The sequence below is a fragment of the Furipterus horrens genome, unplaced genomic scaffold, assembly GCF_987537825.1.
Source record: "Furipterus horrens unplaced genomic scaffold, mFurHor1.1.pri manual_scaffold_6, whole genome shotgun sequence".
Classification (NCBI taxonomy): domain Eukaryota; kingdom Metazoa; phylum Chordata; class Mammalia; order Chiroptera; family Furipteridae; genus Furipterus; species Furipterus horrens.
Window position 1 is genome coordinate 93164133 of NW_028327176.1, and position 14282 is coordinate 93178414.

General features: G+C 38.4%; 1 protein-coding gene across 1 annotated transcript in view; it reads right to left on the reverse strand.

The window, feature by feature from the left end:
* The window catches only part of LOC150006966 (kinesin-like protein KIF6), a 279604-nt gene that overhangs the window by 111322 nt on the left and 154000 nt on the right, over positions 1–14282 (reverse strand). The window contains exons 8-9 of the mRNA XM_090280795.1: positions 7280–7423; positions 6276–6362 (exon numbers count right to left, since the gene is read on the reverse strand). Of these exons, the coding sequence (XP_090136921.1) occupies positions 6276–6362; positions 7280–7423 (231 nt within the window). The remainder of the gene's footprint in view (positions 1–6275; positions 6363–7279; positions 7424–14282) is intronic.

Here is a 14282-nt window from a genome sequence, read left to right on the forward strand (position 1 = left end):
AAAATGTATAGAGAATGATATAAAAGGCACTCCTGTACCTACCACCAAGCTTTGTTAAATCTCAATCTTTTGTTGAAATAATTTTAGAATTCTTTCTAACAAATAAAACATTACTGACATAACTGGAACTCCTTATTCTTATTCCCTTTCTGTCCTTTCTGAGGTGATCACTAACCTGATGCACGGGGGAGCATTTCCCCATGTTTTCAGATATTTACTCCATGTATACAGATAAAACTGTACGTAGTGTATGGCATCATTTTGCATGCCTTAAATTTTATGTAAATGTTACTATACTGCATGTAATTGCAACTTGTTTTCCCCCCTGATACTATTTATACTCTGAATGTGGCCCTAGTTCATTAATTTCCAGGGATATATAGTATTTCAGTAAAGGAATAGGTCACATTTACTTATCCATGTCTCCTATTGATGGACATTTAGGGTTTTTACTTTTGCTGTTACAGTCTCTGGGCACATATGTGAATTTCTCCATAGTGTGCACTGAAAATTGTGTGATTGTAGAGCATTGCATCTTTCATTTGTTACATAATATATTGTTAAATTGTTCTTCAAAGTTGTTGTATAAATTTCCATTCTCATCATCTATATATATTTTCCTTTTCCCCACATTTTTGTCACTATGTATGTAGTATAGATAGACACTGTAATTCTGTCAATCAGGTAGGTGAAAATGATATCTCAATCAGTTCTAATCTGCATTTTCATGATTATTAGAGAGGCTGATCATCTTGATATATATGGGCTCTTTGGGTCTCCTCTTCTGTGAATTATTTATTCATATGCTTGCTCATGTTCAGTTGGGTTGTTTTTATTTCCCTTTGTTGATTTACAGGCTTTGTTATATAGTCTAAATGCAAACCCTTTATTAGTTTTGTGCAATACACATATTTTCTACCAATCTATGTCATATTTTTCATTTTGTGGTGTTCTTTTTCGTAAATGAAAGTTTTAAATTTCAACATAATTTTATTATCAACTTCTTCCTCTGTGAGTTGTATTCCTGTGTCTTCTTAAAGAAAATCTATTTTACCTAAAATCACAGTAATATTTTCCTATATGTCTTATAAAAGTTTTAAAGCTTTGCTTTTCACATTTAGGTTGATTTTATTTTTTTATAAAGTATGAGAAATGGATCTAATTTAATTAATTTTTATAGAGCTAACCATGCAAGGTTTACTGTTACATAACATGTTTTCATATATAAATGTGTCTTTTTCTGGGCTATTGGCTAAAATCATTTGTCTGCTAGACTATATACATGGCTGTACCACACTGTTTTAATTACTATAGCTTAAGAAATTTTGGCATTTAGATAGAACAATACCCTCCATCTTGCTCTTTTCCATAACAGACTTGGCTATCCTTCGTCATTTCCTCTTTCATATAAATTTTGGGCCTAGCTTATAAAATTCTGCCAAAGGCCCTCCTCAAATTTTAACAGAAAATAAATTTAATTAAAATAAATAAAATAAATTTAGTAAGACATCAAATTTATGATGCTGAATCATCACATCCATAAACATGGTATGGCTTTCCACTGATCCCTTTCAATAAAGATTTGTAGTTTTCTATATAAATATCTTATGTCTTTAGTTAGATTTTTCTAGAAGTTTAAAGTCTCTGTTCCTATTATAAATGCAATTATTGTAAAATTGCATTTTCTAATTGTTGGCTTTTGATGTAAAGAAAAGTGATTCAGTTTATGTATGGATTACATTACAAATAATTTTCTGAACATTATTTTGGCCCATTTATCATTAAATGCTCTTGAATATTTTATATAAGAATCAAATTATCTGCAAGTAATGTTAGAAGTTTCTCTTTTTTTCAAATCCTGATTAATTTTTTAAAAATTAGCTAGGACTTCCAAGTGCTTCAGAATGATATGAAAATCAGAGTGGAAATAGTACCTGGTTTAAAATATTTTGTTTCATTTCATTTTGTTTAACTCTTAAAATTTAGATCTTTCTATTTAAGCTTTTATGGCTTTTATGTTCTATTGCATATATAAAAGGAAAGAAAAAAAGAGATGCTTGTTTTATCCTCTCTGACAGTCCACCTTTAAAATGCTTGCTATAATTTTTGGTTGATACTCTTACTCACTTTAAGGATGTTCAGTTATATTCAAAGTTTGACGAGTCTTTCCAAACTATGTATGAATGTTTAATGTTATCAAAATACTTTTTTTTCCTGCATCTAGTGATTGATCATGTAATTTTTCTCTTTTAAACTGTAAATGTGATGAATCACCTTAATTTGTGTAATTTTTTGTATGAACTACCTCTGATGCACAAAAGGGTGTAAGAACATCCTGCACACTGACTACCATAACTGAAGCCTCTTAAGTGAACGTGTACCTACTACTTAGCAGAAGAAATAAGACATTACAGACTCTATTTTTAAAAAATATTTTATTTATTTATTTTTAGAGAGAGAGGAAGAAAGGGAGAAAGAGAGGGAGAGAAACATTAATGTGTGGTTGCCTCTTGTGCGCCCCCAACTGGGGACCTGGCCCACAACCCGGGCATATGTCCTGACTGGGAATAGGACTAGCAACCCTATAGTTTGCAGGCTGGCGCTCAATCCACTGAGCCACACCAGCCAGGGCATTACAGAGACTCTTTTAAAGCCCTTGCCCCTGTATAGCTTTCCCTAAATGAATTTTCCATTAAAATTACCCTAAATTTGGTGTTTATTTTTCCCATGGCTATTTTTCTTTTAGTATACATTCATTTATTTCTGATACCACATAATATATTAATGATCATATGATCAACCATAATGCAAAGTTCCTAAAATAAAAATTAGTTGGTGAAATCCAATTTTTATTCTCCCTTCAATATTTGGTAAACATTAAAAAAAATTGAGTCTGGTCCTTCCCTCCTTCTCTTCCTCTCCCTTTCTCTCTTTTTGTTAGCTTGTTATTATTGCATCAATTTATTTATTTGATCTGTTAATATTTTAAAATTTGTCTTGCTTTAGTTTCAGTGTTATGTTTTTCTAGGAAGGTGTCTGTTTTGTTTAAGTTTTCAAATTTATACCATAAAGTCATTCAAAGTACTTTATTATTACTTTAACATACTTACTGTACCTATTTTAGTCCCTCTAGAATTTCAAATATTTATCATATCAATTTGTGCTTTTTAATGGAGTTTTTTCATTAGACTTTCCAGAGGTTTGTTCGTTTTATTAATCTTTAAAAAATAAACCAGATTTTGTTGTCTTTCTCCACTGTACCTTTGCTGTGGCTTTTTGTTTTTACTCATTCTTGTGCTTTTTAGCTTCTGTATTTCTATTTTTTTGATTTACTTAACTATTTATTTTCTAACTTCTTGGCCTGAGGCTTACCGAACCAAGAAAATTGTGCAAATTTGAACTTCAAACACATGTGAGGCAGAGCCTCAGGATTTCAAATTTTCAGAGAAACCATGTTTTATTCTTCCCAGAGCCTAGGCCGAGGCAGACAAGCTTCCATAGCACCTCCCTAAGCCAGGAAACAGATTTCTTCCTTTCAGGTTCAACTTTTCACTGGCTTTATGTTGGGGAGGGAAGAGATGTCTTATGTTCATCATGCACCTTCCAAGGGCTTTGACTTCTATGCCTTTTTAAAGCCCCCTTAACCCTTCCTGTCCATGGGAACTGTAGCTTCAGCTCTGTTTGGGGGCTCTGGAGAAGTCTCTTACTTCCTCTAGCCTCAGACATAAATTTCAAAAGATTCTTATTAAGTTTTATATAGGTGAGTTTCATGGTATCTGTACCACATCAACAGGGCCAAAGTTCCAAAGAAGGTGACATGAATATTTTGAACATGTCAATGTATCTAGAATTTCATTTAAATGTGCAGAATTGAGTGGTGTTTGGTTGTTGCTTAGAATCATCAAGCCATCCAGAATGAAAATCCTTGGACAGAACTATGTGAGTCATTTATTTGTACCCTCCTCCTACTAAATTAATCTTGATGCCGTGTTTTATACTCCTACTGACACTTCCAATGTCAAATCCAACAGATTACCTTCTGTTTTACTGAAGAGAAATCTTACAACTAAGCCAACTTTTCATGATTTTGAAATTATTCCAGTCACACTTTCCCTCAAATGACAGCAGGAATTTTGGAATGAGAGCCATCCTGAGAAGATTTTGGTATATGCCCAGTGACCAAAGACTCTGACCTGTTCACATTTCTTTTTTTTGGGGGGGGGGGGGCGGAGGGAGACACTACCTATATGCATCTTTATTCTTTTTTTTTAAAATGTTTTATTTTTATGCTGTTACAGTTTTTCTAATCATTTCCCCCTTAATCCCCCTCACCAAGCTTGCCCTCCATTTCCATAGTCAGCCCCCACCCCCTTGTCCATGTCCATGGATGGGTCCTTCATGTCTGTTCAAAGTGCTTTTATCACCTTGTTTCTCTGAGGCACTAATACCTGCAAAGAAAGCAAGCCCAATCTTACAGGGCTGGTCCACATTTGCCATTACATTTTGAGAGTAAGATATAGGAAATCCCACTCAAGTTTTATTTTGAGTGGTTTTGAGGACAAATTTTCAATTGTCACTTGTGCTTCAGGAATGCTCTGTACAAAAAATAATGAACAGTAATGCCAGTTTTTGAAGCAATTATGAAAGAGACCAGGAAACCACACTTGTCGATTACCAGATTGTACTGCATCAGGAAGACCTCAATATTTGCTCAATTATCAGTTATTCGCTTTTGACTCCTGATTTTTTGTTTTTTCTTTAAATCTCTGACAGACCTATATCAAACACATGATAATGTTTACCTTTCTTCAATTCCTCAAGTTTCTTCAGAGAAAAGTCTCTCTAAATAAATTTAAAGAAAAAAATCACAATGTCTAATATGTTTATTTTCCTTCAATTATAAATGAATTTTTGGTTTCTGGCTAATACCTCCATTACTGTCTTTCTCCTTCCGCACAGTAATGTTACAAGGTTGTTGACAGGGTTGGGACAGCAGAAGAATTCATCCTAGGAGTTCAATTCAACTTGACTCAATTCCTTGGAATGCTGTTTCCTTTTTCCATTGGGGGGTCCTGTGTGATGCTCTATCTGACCAGGGCCTGTACTGGAAACAGATCCTGTCTCACCCATTGGTTTCTCCAGAAGAGAATATCATTAGGGGCGCTCAAGCTCCCTGAGGCGAGCAGGATAAAGCATAGCTCTATTATCCCTTTTTCTTCCTTCTCCTATACCCTCCAATGGAAGGAGTTCAGGGGAAGAAGGGCAAACAATCAAGAGGAAGTAGCTAATGTGGGTAACAGTAAATTTGAGATTTTTCTTTTGGGACTTGAGAGATTTGCAAATAACACTGTTGCTAAGATTTCACATTTTGTTTTACAATGCATACTACTAAACTTACACCAGCTTATTTTCTAAAAAATTTTAAAAAATAAGAAAGGTGAATGACTTGTAAAGTAATATAATCTTAATTTTTCAGTTTTACAAAACTGAAATATGTTCTCTCAACATTTTCAGTGTGGGCATGAGTTGATTCCATGTTGCATTTCATTTATGTAAGACTAACAAAATAGAAAAAAGTCTGCATTTATAATGAGTAGTTGAATCATGTAACTTGCAAGTATTTTTGCTTAAAAAAGCACATTGATAAAGCACAGTTCATTGTTATGAAACTAGAAGCTTGACCACTTTTTCATGGATCAAACCATTATTAATTTTTTTAAATCTCTAGAAAAATAATAGAACAGTTATGCAAAATACGGTTCTATTTAATAACCACTGGACGTTTTTTCTACAGCTTTCCAAAAGATGGTCTATTATTATTGTTTCCAGAAAGTTAAATGTTTTGAAAGGCTACTACCTGCACATACATGTAACTGTGTGTGATCCCACTGTATACGTCCTCAGGACTCACTGCACGCCTTATTAGTGGAATAATGGGGGATTGCCTGGTAAGCGCACAGACCCTGATGAGTCAGACTGTCTGGGTCTGTCTACATCCTGGCTCTGCTACTTAGTAGCACCAGGACTCTGAGCAACTTACTTAATATTTCTGTGTCTCAGTTCTGTCATCTGTAAAACAGAGATAGAGATGACATCTCCTCATAAGGCTGTTGTGAGTATTAAATGAGTTAATATGTTCCCCAGGACTCAGAACATTGCCTGGTTAGGAGAAGCAAGGGCCTCCAGAGTTTAGCTCATCTTTAATATAGTACTTTCATTTGTTTTCTTTCTTTTTTTTTTTTTTTTTTTAACATAATCAGTTTAAGGTTACTTACCAATCTGGGGTCAATTTCTTCATTAAGAACGGCTTCATTCTTTATGAGCGCCACCCGCTGTGAAAATCTGCAGGTAGATATAGACTCCTAAGAAAACAAATAATGCCTTAAAATGTTACGACACAGAGAGATAAAACTTAATTTTTGTTCACAGGAAAAAGATGTACATCTAAAGAATGACCTGTATAAAACACAATGAGGAAACATGCCTCCAGATTAGAGAGTTTTGCTCTGGAACATTATTTTTTATTAAAATGTTGTGTGGATTTAATAAAATGATTGATGCCAAAGGGTGCTAAGTGGCAACTGGTATGTGTTTCTCGACTATTGATTGTTAAAGCAGAACCACATATGCAAATTATGATCAAAGCAGATACCATAATCCATAAACATAAAAGACTACAAAGAAATATCTGTAACAGACTAAAAAGAGAGGCTTTCAAGGCATGTTACAGTATACTTGGGGCTCGGCCTTGTTTTGAGAGGCCTCCTGCCACTTCCTCTTTCAGAGAAAATCTAGAGCCCAAATATTAAACTGAAATGCATGAAACATCAGCTCTCTGTGAAGCAACCCAGGAAAGCTGTTTGGTAGCCAGCCCCTGCCAAAGCATCCTGGGTACTGTGACCAGAGACATGTTGAGGGACACATCTTGGAGATGTCTCCAAGGTATCTTAGTAAGTCAGAGAAAAATAGAGCAGGAGAAGCCGATGGGTCTCCTCTCTCTTGTCTCCAGCCAAGATAACCAACCCATCAGCAGGTCTTTTGAAATTTGTGTATAAAGCTTCTTCAAACCATGGTGTGTATGTGAAATCAATTCTCAAATGAGGTAATTATAATGCTGACAAATAACCCCAAGCTGTGAATTCTGGAGGGTATGCTCTAACCAGAAGGCATATTATAACCCAGCTGAAAAGATGGAAACCCACCCAAGACCCTCAACTCTACAGCACAGACCAACATTAAAAACTCGGACTGAGAGCTCCAGAAAGAAGAGCCAACATACGTCAATATTCCTTTTCTCTAGAGAGAGTGTTGCAATCATGGTCGTCATGCAGTTCCCTCCCAGACTGTCTCTTAGGACACTGGTCATCATGGAGTTCCTATATGGAATGTGTGAACGGTGTTTTTCTGAAAGGGCAATGATAACCTGTGGTAAGGCCAAAAAAAGAATGTTATCAGCTTAGCAGAAAGTGCATGTCCATCAGCTGAGGGGCAACTGCAATAAAAATACTGAAGTGAATAATAACCAAATGCAGGGTGACACCCAGTACTCGGGCTCAGAATAAATACCTTAATAATATTCAGTGCAGTAATGGTGAAGATGGAGTGAAGTAAATGGAGCAAATACATACCAAGATCACTCCTGCAATTTCTGGACAGATGATGTAACTTTTACAGAATTGGGTACATTAGTATTCTGTTTTTAGCCATTGGAAAATTCATATAAAGGCTCAAGAGGAAATCATGCCAGGTTTGAAAAATCCTACCAAACTTGGTCTGCCCCCTCATCTTCAAGGTTAAAGAGGCAGATCAGTATTATTTTGATATCTTTTATATCTGAAGTAGCCTGAACCAGAAAAGTCAGAATTTAAGATTGACAAAATGGTATTTTTTTAAGACTTAGAATTGATAAACAATTTTAACTAATAAAATTGGCCTCAAACAAATAAACTTAAATCTATAAGCAAATAAAAATTGAACATTAGTTTAACAACAAAAACTACATATTGATTTATTAGAAGCTGCCTCTATTCATTGGTGATTTATTTTTAATTACAAAATTTCCAGCAGATCTGTGCTAATAGCCCTTGATATTTGAAATAGTTGGATACTTGATGAGGAAATTACACTTGCCTCTAGAAATTATAAAAATCTTAGTTTTATAAAATGCATCTATTCATGAAGGAGAATTCTCTAATTGGTGATCAAAATGTAAAATTCAGTATGGTACTAATATCTTACTGGAGTATATATATGTTTCTGAGTAATTTTCTAAAAACAAAACTTACAGCTACAGCCCTGGCTGGTGTGGCTCAGTAGATCAGGTGCAGGCCTGTGAACCAAAAGGTTGCCTGTTTGATTTCCAGTCAGGGCACATGCCTGGGTTGAGGGCCAGGTCCTCAGTTGGGAGCATGTGAGAGGCAACTGATCAATCTTTCTCTCCCTTTCTTTCTCCCTCCTTTCCCCTCTCTATGAAAATAAATAAAATCTTAAAAACAAACACAGATTCATAAGCAAAAAACAAAACAAAAACAAAAACAAAGGAGGGGGCAGTAGGGGTTAGTGTTGGAGACCCCAGATAGATTCTGGTGCCAGATTGTCCAGATCCAAATTCCAGCCTCACTAGGGTCATGTCATTCAACATCTCTGTCTCCGTGTCCTCACCTGTAGTATAGGGAAAAAACAGTACCTACCTCATAGGCAGTTGGGAAGATTAGAAGAGTTAAAATGTACAAGTTACTCGGACTAGTGCCTAGCTCATAATAAGTACAGTGTACATGTTTGCTATCCTTGTAAGTGATAGGGGTAATTTGTGTTGGTTTAACTAAGGCTTGATCTTACTCCTGAGTGTCTTTAGGTACTTAATAGGAAGGTACTAAATGTATGAATGGTAGATGAATCCAAGGCTGCTGTGCGGTGTTCCCAAAAAGAGCCACCAGGGGTTCAGGGTTTTCCTGAAAACAAGAATTCAGTGCTAGAATGCCCATTGCAAAGCATCATTAATGTCACCCACAGATGTGACTTCAGGGGCACCACAACGCCCTGACTCTTGAAAATAATTGCCAACACATGCCATTGTTCTAGTTTTCCCTCCTCCCAGGTGTGTAACCCCCATCATCAGAACTTCCACTCCTTTAGTTTACAAAACCAGATGGGAGTATTATTTGTGAGGGCAGTTTTGAGCGGTCTACAACTTATACCACTTGTTTTTCTTTATATTCATGACCACAGATTTCACTGCAACCAGAAATGCTGTGGTAGTTCTCTCAAGAATCACTTTTCCACTCTCATAAATGAGGCTATCACACCTTATCCTTGTGTTTCAAACCTCTATCCAGCCTCCTCTCCCTGCTTTCAGTCTGAGCTGATGGCCACACACCCTTCTTAGAAGATATTAGCAGCCTGACCAGAACTCGCTCAGGCCCTGTCACTAAACCCACATTCTACCCTTCCTCCAGTTACTGTCCAGCTCCTCCATCCTCTTCCTCTCTTCTCACCTATTCTGCTCCTACAATAGACCTCTCTCTCCTCTAATCGGTTTTCCTCCCTCACCTGGATCATTCCCATCTTGCATGCCCCACGATAGCACTAAACTAAGAGGGCTCTTTGCAAGGTCGTCAGCAAACCCCGCTGAACCAAACGCAGTGATTGCCATCTTACTAGACTTCTTGGTTGAGAAGTCTTCACCACAGGTCCTCGATGCCTCCTTTGGAAACATCACCCACTTGGTAATCAGGGCACCACACTTTCCTGGTTTCACCTTTCTTCAAAAACTAGTTAATGAATGCTTCCTCTTCTTCTTCTTCTGAAATTGTGTGGAGGGCTCCGTCCTGTTCTCTTTCCCATCTACACTCTCTCCCTCTGTAAGCTCATCCAATCCCCTGGCTTTAGATTCATCTGTAGCCTGATGTCTCCCCAGCTTCTGTCGTCAGCCTCAACCTCTTCTCTGAGCTTATCTCTGGCAACTCTACATCTTGGATGTCTATTCTTGACTTTCTCTCCCCTCTATCTCTAAACCTTATTCTTTCCCAGACTTTACCCACCTACTGGCTCAGTCCAAAATCTTAGGCACCATTCCTTAATTCACCTCACATCCAACGTCCAATCGAGAGCAATTTTCTGTTACGTTTAACTACAAAACATACCCAGAACTGGACCACTTTTTCCCACCTTTCTGCCACCACTCCCATTCAAACCTCCCTCATCCCTTCCTTGGACAACTGCACAAGCCTCTGAGTCCATCTCCTGGCTCCTTCTATTGCCCTCCCAATGTCTACTCTCTGCAGAGCAGCCAGAGGGATCTTTATAAAGTGGAAGTTACATCAAGTCACTGCCTTGCTTACAACCTTCCTAATACACTCAGTACGTGACCCAACTCCTGAGTGATCTGGTCCCTAACCATCAACCTGATATCATCTTCTGTCACACTTTCGTTGCTCACAGTACCCTTGCCGTGCCAAGCTCACCCCACAGCACAGCCTTGGAACTCCTTGTTCCTTTTTAACTAGAGTGAGTTTCACACAGCCTCCTGCTCCTCATCAGTTGAGTCTTTGCTCAAACTCTATTTCTTCACAAGTGCTCCCCCTGAACCCCTTATAAAAAGCAACATCCCTTATCTCCAAGCTGTTGCTCCATTCAATTGTTCTTCCAGGACTTATCACTATCTGAACTTCTACTTAGTAACTTGTTAGCTATCTGCCTTCCCACTGGACTTTCTCTCCACAAGGCCCAGGACTTGTTGCTTTTGTTCACGACTCTATCCCCACTGCCTAGAAAAGCACTCAGCACCTGGTACATGTGGCAGAAACTAAATCATCTCACTCAGCTTTCATGACAACCCCCATTCCAGTTTTACTTGCTATAAAACCACATTTCCTAGTCTCTCTTGCAACTCACGTTTTGCATGAGACGTGGCTCCATCAAGCAGACACCCTGTGTGGGACTGGAAGGTGAGAGAGGAGAGGTGACAGCCACAGGACGGTCAGGTTTACAGACAGGGTGGTAAGAAAGGCATCTGGTTTTTCTGAGACAGCTTCTGGGAAGTTTCTGGAACCTAGGATTTAACGTCTGAGTGCCCCGTGGGGACAACCGCAGTGTTTGCAGGGCAGTCCTGCGGTGTGGTCAGGCGTGTCTCCTGGTTGCTCTGCTCCCAGATGGGCAATACCCAAGCCTGGTTCCCTAACTTTACTTGAGGTTCTTTATATTTAATAAACTCTATGCTGCTTAAATTAGTTAGAGTGGATTTTCCAGTTTGCAGCTAAGAAATCTGACTAATGCAACATGTGCCCAACACATTTTGTTAAATGAATCTGAATAGATAAATGAGTAGATTAATTAGTTTCACCTGGGAAGGCAGTGCGAGGGTCATTAGTATGGAATGAGATTTGAGAGCACTAGGTTTCGCATAATTGGAAAGGAAGTGGGGAATGTGACAGACCCGAGTCTGAGTGGCACAGCGGCACCATGGGGTGCTGAGAAGAGCTCCAGACCTTCAGAGCCACGAGGACAATAAAGTATCTGAAAGAAGCAAGGCAGGTCTGACAGATGTGCAGAGGCAGTGGCATTACTGTTTATGAATCAGCAGTTAAATATCTAACAATGTTCTAAGTACTTTGAAATCCTTTCATAAAACAAATATCACTATTTTTCCCTGCTCTAAGAAACAATATTGATATATCTTCTATTCAACAGTTTCATTGACAACTTAGATAACATAAAGGAGAATATGCTTAGTGAACATACTGTTGACATTAAGTGGTGTGTGAGTTAACTTGCCTTTAGCTGCAATAACAGAAAATATAACCCAAGTTGTCTTTAATCATAAGGAAAATTTATTGGCTCAGTACTACCACCAAAGAATTAGTTTATACCAATCTCTCTGCCCTGTATTTCATGTGGCAAAAGTCTGCCTTTCCTCACAGCCATAGGCCATGGATGTCTGCCAAAAGCCCTGATGCTACGGACTTCCTTATTCATAACTGAGGTGGGAAAGGCCCTTTCTTTCCTAATCAATAAACAAAAATTCTGAGCTTCTCTAGGGACACACTTGGATCATGGGCTTATCCATGAACCAGCCAGGAGAAAGATGGGCTCTGGGTGGCTCAGCCCTGACAGGGTGGCTCCTGGAGCTGGGACGGGCTCCTGGCCGCTGCCCCCGGGATGAATGGTGTGGAGTCAGTCCCAGTGTCCTTCCCAGAAAGGGTTCTAAAATTGTTAAAGGAAAGAATTAAAACTCACAATGGAACTATGAATTAGAAAACATGATCTTTAAAAATGAGGGAAATGGAGCCAGTTTACAAGAAGAGAAGGAACCCAGGATTTAGAGTCAGAATCCAGCCCCCCACCAGCTGTGTGAACTAAGGTGAATCTCTTAAATGTATCTGCCTCAGTTTCCTTACCTGTAAAATCCCCTCCTGTAAAAGTGGGGTGAGGAAGCCTGCCTACCACACAGAAATGTTTTAGAGATCAACAGAGAGCATTTCTGGGACAGTTCTTAGTAAAACAGAAGCACGAGCTGTGGTGGGCCTAGAGGCTATGTCCTTTATGATCCCTTTGGAGACTTGTAGCCACAGAGGTCCAGGTCTAGACCATTTCTTCAGAAAAGGACTCGGAGCAGGTACCTTCTCGGCGCTAAAGAGCGTAGGAGTGCCACAGTTAGCCCAGATATAGATCCTCAGAGGGACCCGGAAATGGCCGTTGTCTGGGAAGAGGCAGAGGCAGAGGCTGCTATGGGCTCTCTAAATTGGGCAGGAACCAAAGGATCTAAATGCCACAAGGTAAGGAGGTGGTCATACAATCTGGGTTTTTTAAAAAACATTTACTTCCATTTTGGATTCCATGTATAAATACAATAACATATTCCTGAAGGCATTCTTTTAACGACAAAGAATGAAACCACACATTATACTTAATATCTCCAAGTACCTAGAAACCATGCCTAAAATCAGTAATTTGGTTTACTATTGAGTGAATTAAAGAAATTTACTTTTATGAGCTCAGAAGTGCATGGACAGTTATCCTCTGAAAACTGAAAAGATTTGGAGTGGTTACAGTGGGCACTGGCACTGCCGTTTTTCCTTCTGAGCACAAAATGCTCAGCGGAAGCCAAGTGGAAACTGAAACTCTGGAAGCCCCACTCATGTTGGGTAGCTGGCTGAAGTGACCCGATTCAGATTTCTGTAGAGGGAGACAGCAAATACTCCCTGTTCACAGTGGTTTCTCACTGTGTGTTTGGGCTGGTGGAGACCTTGGTCACACCAGGAGCACTTGGGAGGTTCCTGGTTACAATAAGTAGGCATGGCCCCTTCTCTTCCATGGACTCAATTTCCGGGCCGAGATGTACCCTGTTATTGTGGCTTAAAATGTTTTTGAGGAGACTTTTTGGAAAAAGTACTGTGTACACAAAGAGAACTCCAAAACCAACAATACCCTGGCAAACAGAATGTTATTTACTTAAGAGCACAGTAAGGTGCATTCAGCTCAGAAAGTCTGTGCCCTGTGAGCAGGTGGAAGGTCTCACAACTATGACCAGAAGGGCAGTTACAATTCTGCATAGAACTTCTATAACCAATGTGAGCTAATTATGTGCTAAAGGTTGCCAAAATGTTTGTTGGATAATTCATCTCCATCATATATAGTGAAACTGAGACAGAGAGAATGTAATTAATTACCAACACATGAATTTCTATTATGGCATTTATCTTACTGTATTGTGAGAATTTGCTTATATGATTTGCTTTTTCACTGGGTAATGTGACAGCACAGACTATTTCTCAATCATACATTTATCCCCATTGCCTAACATAACTTGTAGCACCCAATGGATACTCAATCACAATTTGTGAAATGAATGAATGAATGAATGAATGAAGCTAATTAAACTAATTTATGTTACATGTCCAGTCTCATTAGGCACATAAAGAAAATTTGATTGGAAAGTCTTTGAATTGTTATTTCATTAACACTCTCTGCCTACTCTTTTTATTATTTTCATTTCTATGTACTCTTTGGTTCTCTCTCCCATCTCTTTCTGTGTGAAATTAAAAAACTTTCTCTACTATACACCTACTTCCTCTCTGGCAGCTGCTCCTTGATCTACTCAACCCTACATGTCCATGTCCACATACTACAGTTTCTCCTATTTATGTTCTTCTTTCCTGTCTTGCTAATCTCCTCCTCCTCTCTCCATTATCTTGCGCTATTACCTCTGTGAAGACACTTGTATATCAGTGTAAATAGTTAACAACTGGAGTGATGTGGCGGGTGAATATGAAACAGGTAAATTA